This window comes from Sus scrofa, chromosome X (assembly GCF_000003025.6).
Source record: "Sus scrofa isolate TJ Tabasco breed Duroc chromosome X, Sscrofa11.1, whole genome shotgun sequence".
Lineage (NCBI taxonomy): Eukaryota > Metazoa > Chordata > Mammalia > Artiodactyla > Suidae > Sus > Sus scrofa.
In genome coordinates this window covers 78,654,516-78,670,908 of record NC_010461.5, presented here as the reverse complement: position 1 = coordinate 78,670,908, position 16,393 = coordinate 78,654,516, and the positions used below count along the sequence as shown (strand labels likewise).

Sequence of the window (16,393 nt, the reverse complement as noted above, 5' to 3'; positions counted from 1 at the left end):
AGCTATAAAATATAAGAAGCATGCTAGAAAATATAGGTTGCAGACTGTTGATAATAGAATTTGGAAGAATTAATTCCTTGGTCTCGTCTAGTGTTTTTTTGTTTTTTGTTTTGTTTTTGTTTTTTACACTCTGTCCTCCCAAGTGTATTTCATATACTTAACAAGATACCTTGTACTGTTTTTATAAAAGTAGACTTAGGCCTGTTTTGCTTCACAGAAACAGGAACACAATAAGGTAGTTAAAAATTGATTTAGTCATTGGAAACTTCTCATAGAGTAACCATGTGGTTCCCTTTACTCATAGAACTAGATGTTAGATCTGTGGGGAAGAACTATAAGACAGAGCTGCTAAATAAACTATGAAAACCTAACAGTCAAACTTTTTTTTTGGGGGGGGGTCTTTTCTAGGGCTGCACCCGCAGCATATGGAGGTTCCCAGGCTAGAGGTCTAATCGGAGTTGTAGCCGCCAGCCTACACCAGAGCCACAGCAATGCCTACACCACAGCTTTGGCAACGCTTGATCCAAGCCGTGTCTGCAACCTACACCACAGCTCACGGAAACACCAGATCCTTAACCCGCTAAGCGAGGCCAGGGATTGAACCCGCAACCTCATGGTTCCTAGTCAGATGCATTAACCACTAAGCCACAACAGGAACTCCACAAACTTTTTTTTTTTATCTTAAGTATTGGCACATCCCAAGGATCTGTACTGTTCTAGGATGGTAGCTTAGTACTGAATATGATTTGAACTTAATGCAGGTTTAAAGTGTGTCCAAAATTCAGAACCAGGCAGATCCATCTCTTCTGACCCCAAACATGGTCCTACCTAAAGTGAACGGCTTGAGTTTATAGGATCCCAAAGATTACAGGTGGGGAATTTTAAAGTGTGTCCATATTTCATTTGAGAGCAAAGAAGCCCAACTAAAACAACTGTGGACTGACATGACATATGGTTTGAGCAAAAATTCTTTTTGAAAGGGCTACCTTGAAGATAATGACTCAAACACTGAAATAACTCAGAGAAGGCAGAAGAAAGAGAATCCTTAAAAGTTTATTGACTTAAATAATTTTGCCTATGTTACATACAGTAAAAAAAAAAAAAAAAACTTTACAACTTTGCAAACACACACCCACAAAAAAATTCAGGAGCTCCCACTGTGGCACAGGGGTTAAGAACCCGATGCAGCGGCTCAGTTCACTGTGGACGTGAGGGTTCAATCCCCAGCCTGGTGCAGTGGGCCAAAGGATCTGGCATTGCCACAGCTGAAACATAGGTCACAACTATGGCTAGGACTCAAACTTCCATATGCTAGAGGTGCAGGCATAAAAAGAAAAAAAATATTGATTCGGTGTGCCAGAAATTACTGAACACTAGAGAATAAAAATAACACAGCCCCTGCTTTTAGGAGCTCATGGTGGAAGAGATAGATATGTCTTAGCTCAAAAAAAAAAAAAAAAAAAAAAGATACTTCCAAAAACAGTTCTGGCAGTTCTGGTGTATCCACAAGTTTCTGGTCTCTCCTTTATGTGATGTAAACACATTCCATACAAACACTGCTGCTTGAAATCCAGTGCTATTCTGGGCACCTGCATTTTAAAATTACAACAAAATTAGGGGGTCTAACTTACCATCATTTTTTCAAAGAGATCCAATACTTCTTTTTCAGACAAATTTAAAGATCGTTCATCATATAATGGCTGAGCCGCTGGAAACTCACTCATGGCAACTTGAGAATCAATAGGATGTTGGATAAGAGGTTTTTCTTTTTTGACAGTAGATTTTCTAAAACTTGTAATTCGGTCACGCTGTAAACAAAAAAAAGAAGGCCTAAGGAAGAGATCAAGAATCACAGACATGAAGAACTGAAACATCAAGATGGCACTTAGTATAATATATGTCAGTATTGTCTTTTGATAAAATGTTATTTTAAGCTGCAAGCTCCAGTTAGAGATTGTACTATTTTGAAATCCTGAAATAGCTCTTCAGCCTAGGGAGCCTTGGGGAAGGAATGAAAAGTATTCCTCAAAAGTAAAACTTGGTGCCTTGTCATATCTATTTTGCATAGTAAGTAGGTGAGAAAAATCCAGCCTCAAAGTTCTGTAGTGGTTTGAGAGATGATGTGTCTTTGGTGGTAACTTTTGAACTATGAGGGGAAAAAAGCAAGAAAATTAAATATCCAGCTCTAAGGGGAAAATTATACTAATGTTTCTCTTCTTCAAAGTGCCAAAATAATTGTGACAAGTATCTATGAATACTCTGTCAGGGTAGTGGTAGAATATAATGGCTAAGGGCATGAACCCTGGATTTGAATCTGCAATTTACTGGCATGAACCCTGGATTTGAATCTGCAATTTACTATGTCAGTTAGCCTGTGCAAAGAATTTGGGTCTCTCTATGACTGTTTCCTCATCTCTAAAATAGGGAAAACAAGTTATTGTATGTGGAAGGAAGGAAGAAAAGAAGGGAGGGTGGGAGGAAGGAAGGAAAGAGGGAAGGAAGGGAGGGAGGGAGGGAGAGAGGAAGAAGAGAAAGCAAGAAAGTTACCATGAGATTTAAGTAAGTATTATGTTTAGTGTACTTAGCTGCTATTACTATTGTTGTGTTGTTACTATTATTTCCCCTACCTTTTACTTCCCTAAAATGTGGGAACAACAAGGAAGCTGAACAAAATTTAAAATATTACCTTTTCCATTTCCTGGAAACATAACAAACAGAAATATCTTACTCCTACAAATACTATTATGAAGAACCTGCTATATTATGGATATTGACTTGGCACCATTAATTTCATGTACAATCTCTAATAATTAGCTTGCAATTTCACATAAAGTGAGTTAACAACCCCAGTTGCATGTAAACAGGCCCTTCTGTTTTAAACCACAGAACATTGGATATCAGAAATTAGTAATGACCATAAAACTGAATACAACTCAGTTTTATTCTGGTTTCTGTTAGGAAGCACATGCATACTGTCAGCTCACATTAAACAAGCAGATATGTTAGATAGGAGGACACTGCCTCATGACTGCCATGTTACCCAGTCCTTATAAGTCACTTCAACAATACAAAAAGCATCACAGAAGTTCTTACCACAATTAATATAGATTTCTGTTGCCCTCCCACTTAAAGAACATACTTTTTGATTCAAAGAACACTTTTTTTCTAAAAGGTGTACTTTGAAAGAAACATGAGCAGTTTTAAGCAGCTTATTTAGGATTACAAAAATTATTTTAGTACCTGATTACTTACAAAGAGATTATATAAATCATAATATTTTAGAGCTGGAAAGAAACTTGAAAAATCATCCAGATCAACTCTCTCACTTCACAGAAAAAGTGACTTGCTAAATTCACGAGTCCCTGGTTCCTATCCCATTGCTGGCATAAAAGATTCATTTCTTCGAATCACCTTCCGTATTTTCAAATTTTCTTTTGAATTTGAATTTCCTCGAGGAAAATTAAATTGGATTAGGTATTTAGTATATCTCCAACTCAATTAAAAATGTTGAGCAACCCCAAATAAGCTGAGTACATACCAAGAGTCAAATTTCACTGAAAGATAAGGTGGACATAAAAGCATTTAAATATGCAATCGACCATTAAATCAACATATCTCTGTTCTTTTCCCTTCATATCACTTAATATTTACTTTTGCAGTGCTGGCTTTTTTACTGAGTAGCATTATTTACATATATATTTGATCTTTCACTGTGCCCTTCACTTAGATCTAGAAAATTGACTTTTGTTTTCAGCTACATCTTGATAAGAAAATAAAGTTAAGCCATATATTTTCACTTCCTTAAATCACGAACAAGATTCTACACTATTTGTAGAAAGGAATTTGTAGAAAGAAAGAAAAAAATGACACTGCTTAAAATACCAATTTTTACAAGTTTAGCTATAAAAGGGCACATTTAAATTTTAAGCCCATAACTTTTAATAAGTTTTTCTATAAAAGATTCAAGCTCAAAAATATTTGAGGATTTTAAATTTAATAGTATATATCTAACATAATGAACTTAACTTCTTTTCTGTCTTAATTTCCTTCACTCAATATTGTTTAACATATTTGACTCAATTAATATGGCTACTGAGAAAGGAAAAAATTTGTTTTCCAGAGTTAGATTTACATACATTTTTTTAATTGGTTAAGGTATATATCAGGATGGTAATATCAAAATTTTGTTGAGATCTCATAAAACTGTTTATATTAGTATTCAAAAAAGAAGTCACTCTGACAATTCTTCCATCTACTGTACTACATAGACATCTAGATATTTTATATCTTACATATATCAATGCTTTAATGTCCACCCACTTCAATAAAAAGGTAACATGCATAAGTAATGTAATAACATGCTACTAAGTCCACCTTACCACATCATCTGCCAAAGTTTTTATTTGAATGTTCTATTAAAACCAAAAGAAAAAAAAAACCTGTCAGATAAGAGAAATTCATTAACTTAAATAAGAAAACAAATGAATGATTCTCATTTTATTATTTTCTCAACTACAACTAGTCAAAAATTAATAAGTTTAAATATAATAAAAACATACATTCTTTACAAAAGAAAAAACAATTTTTCAGGATTAAAAATGAAGGTTTGGAGGAGAGGATGTCTATCTATTTGTTTTTAAGATGACTCCCAAGGTTCCAAAGTCAGGTTTGGATCGAACTTCATGACCACAGTGCTCGAACACAAGGAAAGATGTAGCAAAGTCACAAGTCCTGTCAAGATTTTTTTGAAGTGTTACCATGAATAATCATATTTTTAAGATATGCAATTTTAAAATGAATACATAAGTCACATTTAATAGTAATGAAATATAATGAAACAGCTCAGTCTAGAATTCAGTTGCATCTGATATTTAAAGAACCCCTTTCTAAATATTATGGCTAAAATGGAACTTATTGATTCTGTTCAAATATACTTATTTCTCACAAATTCCCATACTTTTTATTTTTGACGTGTGGTTTTCTACTTCTAATGCTCCAAATCCTTGGAAAATGGTATATTCTAGTTAATAAAATACAGTGGTTAATAAAAACTACCATACAGCATATACAGGCAGCACTATTTGAAGAATTAGAGTACAGCCATACTAAATAAAGCAATACTAAAGCAAGCACAGTAACAGCTAATAATGTAGTAATATTCCAAATTCAGAAGATACTTCAAGATCTTACAATAACATACAATCATCATGAACGCACTTATTATAAATACATTAAAATGTATTGAAGTGATAGTTAAGAGATGTTATTAGGAAAGAATGCAGATTGTCTAAATCACTTGTTAGGAACTGCAACAAACCCTTCTGCCACATCTTGTGCATTTATTTCCTACAACAGAAGCTGAATGGTGTGCATCATGTATGTTCACATCCCTTTTTCTAAGAAAAACAGTCACCTCACTGGTGGGGAGAATTCTGTTAAGAGTTTTAAGTGAGAATTATTTGGTTTCAAGATCTCATAAAGATGTCTTCAAACACCACCAACCAAATGCTGTTAAAGATCATCCTCCCCTCAATCAGCTGGAGAAATATACTACTATAGTAGAGTTCTTTTTCTACTTTTAATCCACTGATTCCCTCAGGTATCTACACTTTTACATCTTTGCACTATGTCTTCCTCACATCCTGCTGACATAAACCCCAATCAATCTTTACTGCCTAGAGAAAAGAAAAGAAGGGGAATTATTTATATCCAAACTGAAGCCATTTTAAGAGAGATCAATTTACCCTAGTACTATCTCTACCTACTATTTTCTCTTTAATTTTCCCAGTGGGGTACAGAAAACTGTCTATGCACAATGACAAGCTCCATGATTTCCTGTAATGTAAAATCAGAGTGATAAATGTCAAAGTCTTAAAAGTGACTCAACTACCCTGCTGCCATCCAGATATGTACCTGTCCACCTGTTTTATTATCAAACAGGTTATATACTTCTTCAAGCAAACCCTGCTTTTCTTTTCTTCCCATCCTTTGGGGTTATAAACTCAAGACTAGAAACACATATATCTCCAAGGTGAGAATGTAATTTCAGGGAAAATAAGATTTGATTTAGTCAAATTCTCTAAGTTAAGCTACATATATGTCTGGAATGCTTTAAATCTGTATCTCAATTGAATATATGCTGACAGTTTAATCATGGGGGACAAAAACAAAAAAAAATTGCTAGCAATATTTCCACCTTGTCTTATGGGAAGAGATGAGAGTTTTCTTCTCTTCACCCATCCCATGCTATTTTTTAAAATTAACCTAGTCTTTGTGTGTGTGTGTCCATATTAAATCCCACGGTAAGGAGTTAGACACTATTAAAGTTGGATGAAATTTGAGATAATCTAGTCAAAAATCTCAATTTATAAATGATGAAATTGAAACTTAAAGAAGCTAAGGATCCACTCAAGGACCATAGATCTGATTGTCACTAGATACTAACCTCATCAATACATGGTCTATTCAGTTAGTATAATCAAGCCGTAGGATATTAGGGTTGAATTGCTGTATTCAAACAGTCCCTGATAATCACAAATTTGCAAATACTCCCAAGCCCCATTGGTTTCATTTCCCTTTGAGTAACTGCCTTATGCCATCATTACCAGGGGGTCAAGCATCATTGCAAGGAGAACTCCCCTGGCAACCAAAGTCCTTCCTAACATGTCATAAATGTCATCTACTGAACTCACTTTGACCAATATACACTAATGTTCTTCAAGTGGCTAGTTATTCTTCATGTGTCAATTATATAAAATTTAGATTCTTTAGTCTTCCATAATTCTTAAATTTTACCTAATTATACATTAAAACTGCCACAATTGTTAAGAATCAGAGCTCTTCTCCCAGCTTTATTCTAGTTGATTGCCATTGTTCTGTCAATTTCTGCTGTATAGCAAAGTGACCCAGTCATCCATCCATATACCTATACATACAATCTCTTTCTCATATTATCTTTCATCCTGTTCCATCACAAGTGATTGGACATAGTTCCCTGTTCTCTACAGCAGGACCTCATTGTTTTCTCAGCTTTCTAGGTGCAAATAGGAGGAATACCATGGTAGGAAAAAGTGAGTATACAATTAATAACCCAATGGAAACACTACATGAGCACAAAGCGTTGTTGCAGATGGTCAGGACAGACTTTCAAAAAGGAGGGTAGGAGTTCCCATCATGGCTCAGTGGAAACAAACCCGAGTAGGATCCATGAGTATGTGGGTTCCCTGGCCTCCCTCAGTGGGCTAAGGATTTGGTGTTGTCATGAGCTGTGGTTTAGGCTGCAGACAAAGCTTAGATCCAGTGTGGCTGTGGCGTAGGCCAGCAGCTACAGCTGTGATTCAACCCCTAGCCTGGGAACTTCCATATGCTGCAAGTATGGCCCTAAAAAAAAAAAAAAAAAAAAGAGGTTAACATTTATGTTAATGGTAACAACTGCATTCCACCCATTCAGTTCCAAGACTTCCTTGTCACCTTGGTCTCCTCCTGTCCTTCATGCCCTACAGCCAAGCAGGTGTCAAGTTCCATGGCGATCTTTCTGCAGTTTCTTCTTCATTCCCACAAAAAAATCCCAGTTTAGATTCTAATCACTAATAATTAGCTCTACTATCATTCTCTCCCCATGGCCAAAGTTATTTTCTTAAAGCAAAGATCTAGTTCAAGCCACCATCACATCACCTCTTACCTACATTTCTGTCATAACCACCTATCTCCCCCCTCTTCCACCTTTACCCTGCTAGAGTTCATTCTGAACACACCGAGAAAATGACACTGTTAAAACTGAAGTTTTTAAAAAAAAAGGAAGTTAGATTATGTCACTTCTCTGCTCGAAACTTTTCTTTTTTTTTCTTTTTTTTTTTTTGTCTTTTTGTCTTTTGTTGTTGTTGTTGTTGTTGATGCTATTTCTTGGGCCGCTCCCGCGGCATATGGAGGTTCCCAGGCTAGGGGTTGAATCGGAGCTGTAGCCACCGGCGTATACCACAGCCAGAGCAGCACAGGGTCCGAGCCACGTCTGCGACCTACACCACAGCTCACGGCAACGCCGGATCGTTAACCCACTGAGCAAGGGCAGGGACCGAACCCGCAACCTCATGGTTCCTAGTCGGATTCGTTAACCACTGCGCCACGATGGGAACTCCTCGAAACTTTTCAATGGCACTCTATTATCACTAAATGTCAAAATCCTTACAATGGCCTACAAGACCCTACGTGGCTTCACACTCTCCATATCCCTCTGATCTCACCTCCTACTATAGCCCCTTCATTCACCCAGCTCCATTCATACCAACCAGCTCACTGTTCCCCAATAAGGCAATAAGCCACATGCACTGGCTCTTGTCTCTGCCTGGAATGTTCACTAACCACAAGGCTTCCTCCATCACTCCTCCACCTTTCAAGTTTGTGCTCAGTAAGGCCTCCTCTATTCATCCTATTTAAATAGAAACACCCACCTTCTCCACCCACTCCTGAGCTGCTTTACCATGCTCTATTTTCCCTCTTTTCAATAGGACTTGACAAATTCTAACATACTAAAAATGTGAGCTCCAAGATAATAGAGATTTTTGTTTTCAGCCATGGCCACAGTATGTAAAAGTTCACAGGCCAGGGAGGAAACCCAAACTACAGCAGTGAATCAAGCCACAGCAAGTGACAAAGTCAGATCCTTAAATCACTGAGCCACCAGACAACATTAAGAATAGATATTTTCATCTGTTTGGTTCAGAGATGTATCCCTAATGCCTGGAGCAGTGCTTGGCACACAGAATCCAACAAAAACTATCACATGCCCATTCACATTCAGTGGCTCCTGATGACCTACAGAATAAAGACTAATGTCCTTAAGATGGCATCCCAGAGTTCCTGTGGTGACTCAGGGGTTAACGAACCCAGCTGGTATCCATGAGGATGTGAGTGCGATCCCTGGCCTTGCTCTGTGGATTAAGGATCTGGCATGGCCATGAGCTATGGTGAGCTCAGATCCCAAGTTGCTGTGGTTGTGATGTAGGCTGGCAGCTACAGCTCCGATTTGACCCCCTAGCCTGGGAACTTCTGTATGCCACGAGTACAGCCCTAAAAATCAAAAAAAAAAAAAAAAGGCATCCCAAGCCTTGTATTCTTCACCCTAAGCCACCTTCTACTTCTTCTCTAATGATCAATATGCTATGGAACAACAGAAATCCTTTGTTCCAATGTATGGCTCATTATGTCCTATTTGTGAACCCACTGTTCCATCTACTGGAATGCCCATCCAGCTAGGAAAACTTCTACTTCTACAGCTTCCCTTGAGTTCAAAGTTTGGTAATTAATAAACCAAACATGGAACCCTATCAAAAAAAAAAAAAGCAGAATTGGAGTTCCCATCATGGCTCAGTGGTTAACGAATCCAACTAGGAACGACAAGATTGTGGGTTCAATCCCCGGCTTTGCTCAGTGGGTTAAGGATCCCACATTGCCATGAGCTGTGGTGTACAGTCGCAGACGTGGCTCGGACCCTGTGCTGCTCTGGCTGTGGTATACGCCGGTGGCTACAGCTTCGATTCAACCCCCAGCCTGGGAACTTCCATATGCTGTGGTTGCGGACCTAGAAAAAGGCAAAATAAATAAATAAATAATAAATAAATAAAGGAAAAATGTGCTTTCATTAGTGTCTTCCTAGAGAGTTTCCTTCCTGGAGATCCTGTCATGGCTCAGTGGTTAACGAACCCAAATAGTATCCATGAGGATGTGGGTTAGATCCCTGGCATCACTCAGTGGGTTAAGGATCACAGCATTGCCATGAGCTGTGGTGTAGGTCACAGACATGGCTCGGATCCTGCGTTGCTATGGCTGTGGCAAAGGCTGGCAGCTGTAGCTCCCATTCAACCCCTAGCTTGAGAACCTCCATATGCTGTGGGTGTGGCCCCAAAAAGACAAAAGACAAAAAAAAATGTATTTCCTAAAAAGCATCTTCAAGAATGATAGAGCACCTTAAGACAAATAGGAAATTATATTCATATAAAAAATTATGCAAATTACTTCTGAGAGAACCATCAAGAAAAACACTTTGAGCTCTTGATTTATAAGTTTTATTCAACTACAGTGTGTACATCCTGTATAACTACACACATTTGACAAATGTGGGTATTTTTTCATAGATTTCCCTCATGTAAAAACCTGCTTTCATAAATATCTTCTTGATAATATTGCTGAGAACTTTTCTTTATAACTGTTCAGGAAAAAAAAAAAGAGAGAGAGAGAGAGAGAGAGAGAGACAAATGGAGTCTACCAAAAAGGAAAACCTTTAAGGACAGTTGAAGAGTTTGAGTTTAAGAAGGAGCAATTTGGAGTCTTCATTTTGGTTCCGGGGGTTAAGGGCCCAACACATTCTCCATGAGGATCCAGGTTTAACCCCTGGCCTACCTCAATGGGTTAAGAATCCGGTTTTGCTGCAAGTTGCGGCATAGGTCGAGGATGAGGCTCGGATGAGGCACTGCAGCTCCGACTGACCCCTAGCCTGGGAACTTCCATATGCCACAAGAGCAGCCCATAAAAATAAAAAAATAAAACCAAATAAGACGGGGCAATTTTTTGCCACTGCACATTAAAAACAACATTGAAAGTAATTATAAATTACATCATCTAAATTATCTGCAATAGGAAATAAATTATTTCTGCCACACAACTGTATTTGTACATTAATCAGAAAAGAATAACAATAACAAAAACACTACCAACAGGAAAAAAGTTCAAACAGCTATTTCTTTGATAAGATTAAATCACAGTCCGGGATTGGGCAAGATGGTGGAGGAGTAAGAGGTCATGCACAGCTTCTCCCACAAACACATCAAAAAAAAGTATATCTACATGTAAAACAACTCACACAGAACATCAACTGAATGCTGGCAGAAAACTTAAACCTCCAAAAAGAGCAAGAAACTCTTGACAGAACTGGGTAGAACAAAAGAAAAAAAGAGAAAAGGAATCAGGACCGACTAGCATTCCCAAGAGGGAGCCGTGAAGGAGAAAAGGGACCCACCTCCTGGGAAGCCACCTAACTAATGAAAGATGAGCTGAGTTGCCGGGGCCACAAAGTCGCAGCAGCTGGACTGAGAACAGCAAAAAAGAGTGAGAGCATGGGATCTGAAAGTTGCTGAGAAAAACGCAGCAGCTGGACTGAACAGCAGAGTGAGATCCACACATATCATCTGAACCACTAGCACGGTCTCCACAAAATGAGACGTTCACAGAGGGGCGGGGCACTGAGACTCAGGCTCCAGAGAGCCCTGTAAGTAGGAGTAGCCTGTGCCACCTTTCGGCAGGTCCTTGCTGCTATTGAGAGCCCAACGACCAGGCACTTATTGCTGACCCTAACCATTGCCTCTTTCTCCCTGAAAACACACTGAGCATCCTAGGAACAACAGCCTGCTCACACTGAAAAAAGAGACAGCAAATATTCAAACTACCACAACAAAAACAAATAGTAACCCCCTCAAAAATACAAAGGGGTATGCTTGCATAGAAGTAGCCTTCAAAGACTACAGTTTGGCTTCCCCGAACTCACAAAAAAAGAAAAACACTAGCAGGATGAAGAAGCACAGAAACCATTCCCACTTAAAGCAACAGGAGAATTCACCTAAAGCAATCATCAATGAAAGAGGCCTCTGCAGTCTGACAGACCTTGAGTTCAAAAGGGAGAAAGTGAAATACTGAAGGAATTAAAGAGAGGATATGAACAGTAATGCAGATTGCCTCAGGAAGGAGCTAGAAAATATAAGGAGGAGCCAAGATAAACTAGAAAATTCATTTGCAGAGATACAAACTGAGCTAAAGGCAATAAAGAGAAGAATGAATACTGCAGAGGAACGAATCAGTGATGTTGACAACAGAATGATGGAAATCACCCAAACAAGATGACACAAAAAACCAAATGAAAAAACATGAAGACAACATAAGAGACCTATGCAATAATATAAAGTGGGCTAATCGACACAGAATAGGAATTCCAGAAGGAGAAGAAAAAGAAAAGGACATTGAAAATACATTTGAAGAAATTATGGCTGAAAACTTTCCAAATCTAAAAGGATACTGATACAAAGATACAGGAAGTACAGAGGACCCCAAACAAGTTGAACCCAAACAGGCCCACACCAAGATATATTATAACAAAAATGACAAAAGTTAAAGAGAGGATTCTAGAGGCAGCAAGAGAAAAGCAAAGCATTAATTATAAGGGAGCCCCCATGAGGCTATCAGCGGATTTCTCTACAGAAACACTACAGGCCAGAAGGGAGTGGCAAGATATATTTAAAGTGCTGAAAGGAAAAAGTGTGCAACCTAGAATACTCTACCCAGCAAGAATATCATCTAAATTAGAAGGGAAAATAAAGAATTTCTCCAACGAACAAAAGCTACAAGAATACATCAATACTAAACCCATTCTAAAAGAAATACTAAAAGGGGTTCTATAAATTTAAAAAAAAAGAGAGAGAGAGAGAGAGAGAGAGAGAGAATTCGGATGAGGAAACCACAATTGGAAAGCAATCACTTCAATAAGCCAGCATACAGATCCAAACATGAAGATGTTAATTAAAAAAAAAAAAAAGACATCAAAATCATGCAATGTGGGTAAGGGAAGTAAGAAAAAATAGATTTTTTGTTTGTTTGTTTATCTTAATGATGTGTTTGAGCCTATACGATTATCAGGCTAAAGTAAGCAGATATAGGAAGGTGTTAACATACTTAAAAAACAGGGCAACCACAAATCAACGCCAAACATTACATTCACAAAAATGGAAAAGTCCTCAAGCATAAAATAAATGGAAACCATCCAACCCAAAAAAGAAAAGAAGAAAAGAGAAACATAGAGTCACCTGGAAAACAAGGCTTAAAATGGCAGTAAATAAATATCTATCAATAATCACCTTAAATGTCAATGGACTGAATGCTCCAATCAAAAGACACAGAGTGGCAGACCAGATAAAAAAGAAAAAACCTTCAATCTGCTGTTCACAAGAAACTCACCTTAGAGCAAAAGACACATACAGATTGAAAGTGAGGGGGTGGGAAAAGATACTTCATGCCAATGGACAAGAGAGGAAAGCAGGAGCAGCGATACTCATATCAGACAAAACAGATTTTAAACCCGAAGGCCATTAAGAAAGACAAAGGAGGAGTTCCCATCGAATCCGACTAGGAACGATGAGGTTGCGGGTTCGGTCCCTGCCCTTGCTCAGTGGGTTAAGGATCCAGCGTTGCCGTGAGCTGTGGTGTAGGTCGCAGACGCAGCTCAGATCCTGAATTGCTGTGGCTCTGGCATAGGCCAGCGGCTACAGCTCTGATTAGACCCCTAGCCTGGGAACCTCCACATGCCGCGGAAGCAGCCCAAGAAATAGCAAAAAAAAAAAAAAAAAAAAAAAAAAAGAAAGACAGACAAAGGAGGACACTATTTTATGGTTAAAGGATCCATTCAAGAAGAGGATATTACAATCGTCAATATATATGCCCCTAATATATGAGCACCCAGATACACACAACAAATACTAATAGACATAAAAGGAGAAATTGATGGGAATACAATCACAGTAGGAGACTTTAACACCCCACTCACATCAATGGACAGATCCTCTAGACAGAAAATCAGCAAAGCTAACAGAGATCCCAAAGGAAACAATAGAAAAGTTAGACTTCATTGACATTTTCAGGACATTACATCCAAAAAAAAATCAGAATACACCATCTTCTCAAGTGCACATGGAACATTCTCAAGAATTGATCACATACTGGGGCACAAGGCTAACCTCAACACATTTAAGAATATAGGAAGTATTTCAAGTATCTTCTCTGACCACAATGGCATAAAACTAGGAATCAACCACAGGGAAAGAAAGAAGAAAAAACTTACTACATGGAGACTAAACAACATGCTACTAAGAAACAAATGGGTCAATGAGGAAATCAAGAAGGAAATTTAAAAATACCTCGAGACAAATGATAATGAAGACACAACCACTCAAAATCTATAGGACATAGCAAAAGCAGTGCTCAGAGGGAAGTTCTTAGCCATGCAGGCCTTCCTCAAAAAAGAAGAAAAATCTCAAATCAACAACTTAACCCACCACCTAAATGAATTAGAAAAAGAAGAACAAGAAAAACGTAAAGTCAGCAGAAGGAAGGATATCATAAAGATCAAAGAGGAAATCAATAAAATAGAGACTAAAAAAACAACCGGAGAAATCAATCAAACCAAGAGCTGGTTCTTTGAAAAGGTAAACAAAACTGACAAACCTCTGACTAGACTCACCAAGAAGAGGAGAGAAAAAACCCAAACAAACAAAATCAGAAATGAAAAAGGAGAAGTTGCAACGGATACTACAGAAATACAAAAAAAAAAACCATACAAGAACACTATGAACAATTGTATGCCAGCAAATTTGACAACCTAGAAGAAATGGACAACTTTCTGGAGACCTACAGCCTGCCAAAACTGAATCAAGAAGAAATAGATCAACTGAACAGACCGTTCACTAGAAATGAAATTGAAGATGGCATAAAAACACTCCCTACTAATTAATAAAAGTCCAGGACCAGACGGCTTCGCAGGTGAATTCTACCAAACATACAAAGGGGAACTTATACCCATCCTCCTTAAGCTTTTTCAAAAAGTTGAAGAAGAAGGAACACTCCCAAAGGCATTCTATGATGCCACCATCACCCTACGTCCAAAACCAGACAAAGATACCACCAAAAAAGAAAACTATCGGCCAATATCTTTGAGGAATACAGACGCAAAGATTCTCAACAAAATTTTAGCCATCCGAATACAACAACACATCAAAGAGACCGTACACCACAACCAGGTGGGATTCATCCCAGGTGCACAAGGATGGTTCGACATACACAAATCTATCAACGTCATACACCACAGTCACAAAAGAAAAGGCAAAAACCACATGATCATCTCAATAGATGCAGAAAAAGCATTTGACAAAGTCCAACATCCCTTCATGATAAAAGCTCGTAACCAAAGTGGGTACAGAAGGAACATTCCTTAACATAATCAAAGCCATTTATGACAAACCCACAGCAAATACAATACTTTATGGAGAAAAGCTGAAAGCCTTCCCACTAAAATCTGGAACAAGACAAGGATGTCCACTCTCACCACTGTTACTCAACATAGTACTGGAAGTCCTAGCCACAGCAATCAGACAAACAAAAGAAATAAAAAGCATCCAAATAGGAAGAGAAGAGGTAAAACTCACTGCATACAGACGATATGACACTATACATAGAAAACCCTAAGGACTCAACCCAAAAACTACTCGAACTGATCAACCAGTTCAGCAAAGTAGCAGGATATGAGATTAACATTCAGAAATCAGTCGCATTTCTGTATACTAACAATGAAATATTAGAAAAGGAATACAAAAACACAATACCTTTTAAAATTGTATCCCCGAAAAAAATCAAACACCTGGGAATACACCTGACCAAGGAGGTAAAGGACTTATATGCCAAGAACTATAAAACATTAATCAAGGAAGTTAAAGAAGATGTAAAGAAATGGAAAGATATTCCAGGCTCCTGGGTCAGAAAAATTAATATTGCAAAAATGGCCATACTCCCCAAAGCAATCTATAGATTCAATGCAATCCCTATCAAACTACCCATGACATTTTTCACAGAACTAGAACAAACAATCCAAACATTTATGTGGAACCACAAAAGAACCAGAACTGCCAAAGCAATTCTGAGGGAACAAAAACCAAGCAGGAGGCAGAACTCTCCCAGACTTCAGGCAGTATTACAAAGCCACAGTCATCAAGACAGTGTGGGACTGGTACCAAAACAGACAGACCGACCAATGGAACAGAATAGAGAACCCAGGCATAAACCCAGACACCTATGGTCCAGTAATCTTGGACAAAGGAGGCAAGAACATAAAATGGGAAAAAGACAGTCTTTTCAGCAAGCATTGCTGGGAAACCTGGACAGCTGCATGCAAAGCAACGAAACTAGAACACACCCTCACACCACGCACAAAAATAAACTCAAAATGGCTGAAAGACTTAAACATAAGACAAGACACCATCAAACTCCTGGAAGAGAACATAGGCAGAACATTCTCTGACATCTACCTTACAAATATTTTCTCAGGTCAGTCTCCCAAAGCAACAGAAATAAGAGCAAAAATAAACCCATGGGACCTCATCGAACTGAAAAGCTTTTGCACAGCAAAGGAAGCCAACAAGAAAACAAAAAGACAACTGACAGAATGGGAGAACATAGTTTCAAATGATGCAACGGACAAGGGCTTCATCTCTAGAATATACAAGCAACTGATACAACTCAACGGCAAAAAAGTCAACAACCCAATGGAAAAATGGGCAAAAGACCTGAATAGACATTGCTCCAAGGA

At 38.2% G+C, this 16,393-nt stretch overlaps 1 protein-coding gene across 5 annotated transcripts in view; it reads right to left on the bottom strand.

Moving 5' to 3' along the window:
- DIAPH2 (diaphanous related formin 2) overlaps positions 1-16,393 on the bottom strand; it is a 918,057-nt gene that overhangs the window by 849,533 nt on the left and 52,131 nt on the right. For 4 of the 5 annotated variants that reach the window (XR_002340795.1, XM_021080479.1, XM_021080480.1 and 1 more), the window contains exons 2-3: positions 4,380-4,412; positions 1,632-1,808 (exon numbers count right to left, since the gene is read on the bottom strand). Coding sequence is in view for 4 of the 5 variants with exons in the window: in XM_021080479.1 (XP_020936138.1) it covers positions 1,632-1,808; positions 4,380-4,412 (210 nt within the window). In the remaining variant the exon portion in view is untranslated. The remainder of the gene's footprint in view (positions 1-1,631; positions 1,809-4,379; positions 4,413-16,393) is intronic. The other variant, XM_021080481.1, reaches the window with a different exon arrangement.